This window comes from Strix uralensis, chromosome 12 (genome assembly GCF_047716275.1).
Source record: "Strix uralensis isolate ZFMK-TIS-50842 chromosome 12, bStrUra1, whole genome shotgun sequence".
NCBI classification, from domain to species: Eukaryota; Metazoa; Chordata; class Aves; order Strigiformes; family Strigidae; genus Strix; species Strix uralensis.
The window spans coordinates 3,609,181-3,617,437 of NC_133983.1; the positions used below are offsets into that span (position 1 = coordinate 3,609,181).

General features: G+C 52.8%; 1 protein-coding gene across 1 annotated transcript in view; it reads right to left on the bottom strand.

The window, feature by feature from the left end:
• The window catches only part of GLG1 (golgi glycoprotein 1), an 85,962-nt gene extending 82,994 nt beyond the window's left edge, over window positions 1–2,968 (bottom strand). Inside the window, exon 1 of the mRNA XM_074881704.1 lies at window positions 2,632–2,968. Coding sequence (XP_074737805.1) covers window positions 2,632–2,946 — 315 coding nt within the window. The 5' untranslated portion in view covers window positions 2,947–2,968. The remainder of the gene's footprint in view (window positions 1–2,631) is intronic.
• Window positions 2,969–8,257: the final 5,289 nt, after the last annotated feature.

Consider the following 8,257-nt stretch of genomic DNA (forward strand, 5'->3'; position numbering starts at 1 on the left):
CACTGAACTAATGTGATTGCATTCACACTGGCTAACAAAACAAGCACACCTCTTACCTACACTTTATGGATTCAAAAGAAAGGTTTCAAGTAGCTGTTTCTCCTGGTTATTCAGATTTATAAGTGTCCTAGCTTTTCTGTATCACATTAAAAAGAAAAATCAACAGATAATCTTAACAGCAATGCTCTCAGCTTCAAACTGAAAGTTTTGCCACTTTAGAAGAATACTTATGAGAAAAGTAAGACCATCTTAAATACCTATGAAAAAAAGGCTGCTTCCACACCAAATTGCATCTAAAAATCTTACCTGCTACTTGTAGCAAAGGAGTGTCCAAATACTGTCCTCACTGATGCTATTACACACACAGCAACTTCCCCAAATCTTCCATTTACTACAGCACAACTTTTTTTAAATGGGCTCGTATGACAGACTCATTTTAAAATGTAATTGTCACACTCCTGGTATTGTCCAAACAAGCTGTCAGATGCTATAGGGTCAAAATTAAAAGTTGTATCAACAGTAACAGCTAATATGTCACTTACTTCCACTGCTGTCACTCCCAATGCAAAGGAAACGTCTGAGATAACATCTGACCCCACTTCCCTATCACCCAGTGTGCCACCCAATGTTTACAACTCATGACAACTCAAGAGTCTAAATATCAAGAGTTAAAACAGTAGGGATACACAGAAGACAGTTATCTTCATTTCTCAGAGCAGCACTCTGGAAAGTCATTTTTACATCAGGATACAGCCCATCACATCTGCATTATGGCAGGCGAACAACTGACAGTGCTCTTTACAGCCTGACAGACAAGCAAGGACAAGGCTACAGACGGGCACCTTCAAAGAGAAAACTCAAGCCAAAACAACCCCAAGATGTCCTATTGATGCCTGGGATGTCACCCCAGGAAAAGACTCACCTTTGGCACCGGATATCGGACAGCATTACAGCTAGACAAGACCAACAGCCAGCAAACTAGACAACAAGGCAGGCTTTTAAAGGGGAAAAAGAAACCCACAAGCAAGATATACATTCAAAAGACAGCCGAGTTCTCATGAGATATGCAGAACCAACATAAGGGCTTGTACTTGCTGAAAATAGTGTGATGCAAAGTATCCCTTCATCTTCTGCTTCTCCTTGCACACCCCTGTGCCCTAGCCCAGCACCCACCCCCTCTCCGTGTTTAACTCAGTAAAATGACAAAAATATTCCAGCAAAAATCTGAAAAACTAGACAATAAAAGAGTCCACCTCGCTAAAATGGCAGAAAACCAATAAGCACTGGAACTATGAAAAGAGAAGGGAGGGGCCACACAACTGGAAAGAAAGGAACACTACCAGCTCGCCTTTTTGGCAGGCTGGTAGCTTGTGAGCCACCGCTTGTAAACAAAGCTCCCAAGATCATCACCCTACCAGGGGGTCCAAAAGGTCCCAGACAGGTGGAACAAACAGGAAGGGATAAAGTTATTCATAAAGCAAATATCAGAGCATTTTATAACTGTGACAGATGGTGCATCAGGACTCGTTTAAGAAGTCTGCCACGAGTGTCTCTCTAAACTACCTGTCCAAAATTAAAACATGAAGTTAGATTTTAAAAAATCTAAATTATTTTTGGATTTTAAGACAGGAATTAATCACTGACACCTATTGGTTCAAGCCTTCCCTTGACGAGAGTAACCATTAAGTCACTGCCATCTGCTGTCTCTGCAATAACGGAATAACCATTCTAACTGACCCAGCCTGACATTCCTGGACTTCACAGCAGAGGAGCCAAGAACTAAACAGACCTCACCACCAAAACAGCTCACCAAAGACATGTCCCCAGAGGCTTCTTCAAACTGAGCAAGAACTACCAAGGAATGAATGAAAAGATGGAGCTAGGAAAGACTCTGAGGTGGCAACTCAGTTCTTCCTTGAGCTAGACTTAAACCACTCATGACAGATGTTTGGGAACAACACAGATTGCCCAGCCAGCCTGCTCACGTAAACTAAGCCAGGTCTGAAAATTGTATATCTAGTTTCATACACGCACAAGCAATCACTGGAAACCAACCGCCCCTGCAGCTGAGCTCTACGCTAAGGTGGGAATCTGAACCTGAAAAAACCCCCTTCTCAGGTCACTGCTGCCACCAGCCAGGCACCTCTCCTCAGCACTACGCGGGCAGGGCTCTCCCCAGACCTCTGAAAGCGAATAACCCTGTAAGGCACCAAAGCCAACACAAAGCCATCCCACCGACACCTCTCCCTCGCAAGAGGGGGCTGCTAGGGCGGCAGCGCAGAGCCCGGAGGTGCAAATAAAGAGGGGGGCCGGCAGGGAAGAGGCTCCTCTCCCGAGGCCCCTGCCCTCCCCGTCACCCCCGCAGGCGGCTCCCCGAGCCGGCCCGTCCCCCTCACACGAAGCTCCACAGCGGCGGGGGCGCAGCGCGGGAAGCGCGGCCGGCGCCGGCCTGCACGCAAACGCCGCTTTTTAAAACAAAAATCATGAGGTAAACAGGGAACGGCGGCCCGGGCCGCGCTGGCTCCGCCGAGGAGCGGTGGCGGCGGGGCTGAGGGGCGCGGGCGGCGCGGAGCCCCGCTCTTTGTTCGCCGCCGCGGGTAGGCCCGGCCCGGCCCGGCGGCCGGCGCTCACCTCGCGGACGTCCTGCAGGCACTCGAGGACGGCGAGGTTGTTGGCCCAGCTGTGCTTGGAGCAGAGCCGCACCACGTCCTCCCGGCACACCGCCTCCTCCGACAGCTTCCACCCGCTGCCCGAGCCGCCGCCGCGGGGACCTCGCGGCCCCGCCGCGCCCGGCCCCACCGCCTGCCCCGGTAAGGCCAGACCGCCGCCGCCAGCGGCGGGGACGGCGGGAGGAGGGCCGCCCGCCGCCGGCCGCGCCGCCAGCGCCAGGAGCAGAAGGAGCGCCGGGCCCGGGCAGCGGCTCCGGACACGTCCGCACGGCGCCATCTTGGATCCGCCACCTCCGGCGCGACCGCCCGCCCACCCAGCGGCACGCACGCCGTATGCAAATCAGCGCGCCGGTGACGTCACCGCGCCGCGCCCCCTCCGCCGACCACGCCTCTTTCGGGGCGATGGGGCGTGGTTTGTCCTGGCCCCGCCCCCAGCGCCCCCCGTGGCTCCGCCCCGCCCGTCGTCGCCTCACGAGGGCGAGGCGCCATCACAGCCCCCGGCGCCATCATGGCCCCCGACCGCCATTAGAGCCCCCGGCCGCCATCACAGCCCCACAGTGGCCTCCACAGCCTGTCAGCCACGCAAGACAGCACCTGCCGAACTGCTGAGCCTGCAGCACCGGTGACAGGGGACGCGAGGAGCCATGCCCTAGGGCACACACCTCTGGGAAGGCAGCCCGGCCCCACACTTCCCACAGCAGGTATCCAGAAGCTGTGGCCAATTTTTGCCCTAAATCTCTCAGTTCCCACCCGTGAAATGGAGCTCACAGTGCCATCCTCCTCAGAGGGACATTGAGGAGAGTCGTTAAAAGCCTGAGAAGCTCTTAACTGCCCTGGTGATAGAGGATGTAGGAGAGGCCATGAGGAAATGGTGCTCAGAGCAGGGTTGGACCAGTGTGCAGTCAAGAAAACTTGGGGCCACATATGAAACAATGAAGAAAAGATATTGAATAGCTGCTCAAAAAACCAGAAACTTGTGTAAAATATTGGAAAAAACCACAGAATACTGAATACTGACTGCCAGCCAGCTAGGATGCTTGTGGGCAAGAAAGGGCTCACATTAACAAACAGCACAGGATCATGCAATTAAGGGTTGCATCATCCCAGAGATGGGCAGCAAACCCCACCGACACACACAACCCTCATGACGGTGTTTCCCCACGCCGGGGTGATCTGCCCGTGCATGGATGCACCTGCGGCCCCTCCTGGGGCAGGATGCCCAGGCTGGCAGGAGGGGACAGGATAAATGCTGCTACCTGCTCCGGGGTGGTGCAGCCCTAGGGTACCTCCCAGGGAACAGGCAGCTGAGCAAGGGCAGAAAAATCACATTTTGGGGGTGCCACAAGACTGCTTGTTTTAGGGTTTGGTGGGTTGGTGGCACCTCCTACCTTTTCAGTGCAGGACCCTCTGTTTTGTGGCTTGAATTTGGCATGTGGTGCTCAATCGTGGCTCCAGGCTTTCTTCATGGGGATGGAGAGAAACGGGTGCTCCTGTAAGAGGGACCTTGTCCCCAAAGCAGAATCTACAATGGCTGATCCCACTGTAGATAGGATCTACAAGTTCCTCCTAGGGCAATAAGGGGGAGTTGGATGCTGAATTTGGTGACGGATAATCTAAAAGCAGTGTCTGCAACTGTGCAGCCTCCGTTGGAGCAGTGTTTTGGTAATGCCATGGCCCCCGCCACCCCGGCAGCCAGACCTCTGAATTTCACAGTAAAAATATATCTGTCCAGGTGTTGGGTCGACAGCAGCAGTGGGATGCAGGTCTACCACCAGCTCAGCAAACACAGCTGTTTGGGTGCCCTCCCAGTCTCCCAGCAGCAGGATCTCACCAGACCAGCTCACAGCACACTCCCGGGATGGGTTTACCCCAAAATCTCAGCTTTGCTTCCAATGGCAGATGGAAACAGGGAGAATCCCATCTCAATTCTTCTGCCTGATTGACTCCAGGAGCAGTTTTCCCAGAACAAGCCAGCATTGGTCCAAAGTCAGAAGCTTTTGCCTGAATTCCAGGGCACTCCATGGGTCTGCCCTGGCTCGGTGAGCTGGCGTGAAGCAGAGCTATAGGGCTGCTCCAGTTCTCCAGGTTGCCTCGTCCTGCCTGGGCAAAGCCCTTCTTCTGGGGATGCCACCAGCCATCTTAACCACGCCAGGAGCTACCGAAGCACCACGAGCAAACTGGAGCGCACCGTGGCCACCAACCCACAGCCACCTCATCCAGGTGGAGACAAGGGCAGGAGAGGGAGGGGGGGGTCAGCTGGCAAAGTCTCTGCGAGTGTCATGCTGGGACACGGCACTTGGGAAAGTGTCTTTGTGCTGGCACCCAGGGTCCGCGCAGCTGGGAACACTTAAAAACAAAACCCAGCAACATCCAGCCCGTGCTTGGCAGCCCATTTGGCTTAGTGGAAGTTATTTGAAGAGCTAGCCCAGCGCGAGAGCTGGCTCTGCTCCTCCACCCGTCGCAGGACGAGGACGGAGAGGAGCAGTGGAGCTGGGTTACAGCTCTCTTCTCCTTCCCACACCCTTGGGAGCTCTCCAGAGGCTCATTTTTTGACAAGCAGCCCACATACTTCTGCCGAGCATCCTGTGCTCAAGGGAAACCTCCTCCCAACCTTGGATTTTACCATCCTGTGTAATCCACCATTAAATAAGCGTTTCATAAAAAGAGCCCTACGCTCACTGTGTCCACGCAGCAAGTTAAACAAGGAAGAGGTATTTCTTTGTGCATAGCGACATCTCTGCCCGTGCAATAACCCCAGCAGCTCATTACAACAGCAGCCCCTTTCCCTCAGCACAGGCTTGGTAGAAATTCCCTTATTGCCACATTTTAAGCATTTTATCAGCAAGGCTCTCAGACTGTGGGTGCTGCATTAAGTGCTTGCAGTCGTCTGCTTTTGTAGCAGGCAGCCCATTTAAGTCTCACCGCTTCAAGCAATAAAATGCATTTATATTGCCCCCAGCTTTGCAGAGTGAGGCTGGGGTGAGCTGAGATGCTGGGACGCCTCTCACTCCTTCCCAGCAGCATCCTCGCCCTCCAGCTCACCACTTCAGGGAGAAAAGCTCTTCCTCAGTCCACGCAGAGGAGCTGCTCCAATTTTTAATTAGCTACAGACCACTCACTCCCATGTAGCCATGATCACAGCTCTGAATCTCAGCTCAGCCTCCACACGGCACCCTGAGGCCCTCTTCCTTGCACGCAGACTGGCTCAGCTGCCTCCCTCCAACACTGTGGGTCCCCCAAAACTTTCCCAACCGATGATCATCTCCACCAGCAAATGCTGTTGCAGAGAACCTAGTTGGGTGCTTTGTTACCGCTACATTTAGCACTTTTTCTTGATGGCCAAGGCAGCAACGCTAGCCTGGTATTTCATGTTTTATTTGCACAACATGTACAGGTTCAGCCCCGCTTTGTTTCAGCTTTTCTCATAGCTGAGAGTCCTGCAGCACCATTGTTCGTCCACGTTAGGAAATAACCAGAGGGCCACAGCAGTATTTAGCTTCCAAGGAAGCTGTGGACAAACAGGAGACCATATTCCAGCTGCAGCCTCATGAGTGTCAAGCTCAAGGGCAGCTTTGTGCCTTTTATGCATAACTCCTCATCCAGGCCGACGTGACATTTGTGGTTTTCACAAAAGAGCGATGCTGGTGACACGTCTTTGCTTCTTGAACCATCAGATGCCCCAGGTTGTTCCTGCAGAGCTTGTTGCTCCCCCCCATACGTGTGCAGCTCTGTGTTGCAGTTAGCACCTACCTTTACCAAAAAAAAAAAAAAGGGCAATTTTCCAACCCTTCCTCCAACCTGCCACAATTCTATCCCAATCTTGCTTCCGCCTTCCCGAGCACTCAGTGCTGCTCCCAGCTTGACACTGTCAGAAGGACAGGGGGCTCGCTCCCCCTTCCGCCACCTCTGCCGCTTGCAGAAACACCAAATTGGACTTGATGTGAGACTGGACCCCCTGGACCTGCAAATTAATTACGCTTCACTGGGTGGGATAATCACTGAAATTAGTTTGAGGAATTTTTTTTCTTTTGACCAGCACAGGCCAGACAGTGTTTGTTACTTGCTAAGTTTGTCCCAAGGATTAGATAAGCATTTCAGGGCATAGTTCCCCAAATTCCTCTATTTTTTTTTCTACTTAGAGGCACTATTTTGCAAGAGATGGGATAGGGGCAACATCTCACATGCCCTTGATGCTCTCAAGATGCTGCTACAGCTCCAAGATTTTACCAATGAACTCCCCTGCACCAGAGGAGGAGTTCCCTGCGGACACCCACCCCGCAGCACCCAGTGCTGTGACACCAGGGCACCCGCAGCTCTGGCTGCCATCCAAGCGCAGCCCCTCTTTAGCAAAAAGAAGTAATGTGAGCATGAGGCGTTTCTGCCTTCTCAGCATTATCTCTAACTATCTCAAAAACAGATAAACAATGATAAATATTGTTATCTTAAGTGGTGGAGGCTGTTTACACCAACATGCTTGACTCTGCAGGCAGAGAGCGCTTGCAGGGGACATCAGCAGCTCAGCAGAGGGTCAGTACTGCTGCCAAGGTGCCGTGACCCCCTCTGCTCGATTTCGCAGGCAACTCCACAACCTTTAGGGAGGCAGCTAGACTCAACGGGTGTCTGAGCACTCAGCTAAAACCCCATTTTAGCTGGGCAAAGCCTTTGCTGCAGATACGCGAATAGAAAGTTGAAAGCGCATCCCAGCAGGGGAGACCTTGCCCCTTTCTCCCTACCTCTCTTGGCAGTGAAATCCATTCTTTCGCATTTAGTAGTTCTTGTATTTGATGCAAATCAAGCCCAACAGAAAACTAGTTTTTGCTTGCTTGTTCCTTTGTTTCCCTCCTCTCCTCTTCTTTCTCCCTGAATTCCGTTTCCTCATATTCTCTCTCCTTCATAAACCAGCAGAAAGCCAGCTCTGTTAAGGGATTTACTGCCTTGGTAGAAAATCTGCTGATCTACATTAGCAGAAGATCCTGCCACGTCTCCTTGCAAACCAGAAAGGGGAACCAAATGAAATCCTACTGGGATGCTCTGGCTACCTCAGTGTAACAAGGTTTAGATTAAGCTGCTTGTTTCACTTGCTGCATTGCCTGGGTTTAATCCAATTTGGTTTGGGACACATAAAATAGCTGCTTTTCCACCCTCCAGGAAGCAGCAGGCACGGCCAGAGCCAAGTGAAGCCCTGGCAGGTCCTGCCTTGCATGCACGCATGCCAAGCCGTGCTCACTTCTTCGCTCACACTTTATTAGCACTACCTTTTGCCATCTGCAACATTTTCCATTATATTTGTTAAAAATCTCACCCCGAGACACTACGAACCAAAAGCTCAAACGCAAGGGTGGGTGCTGTGGCAGTGAAGCCCCCGTGGTGCAGAGGCCAGGCACAGGCAGGGAGCTGGCTGCCTCCTGACCTTCCCCTGGCCAGGTTTTGCTCGCTCCCATCACCCCGCCTGACGCTGGGTCACTCCTGCTCGAGGGACAGGTGGAGGACAGCCCTTCTCAGGAAAACACGGATCCCTCTGACTCCGGCCTCCCCTTCCCAGCCTGCCACCCCCCAACCCCACACCTGAGCAGCAGGGGCTGCCCAGG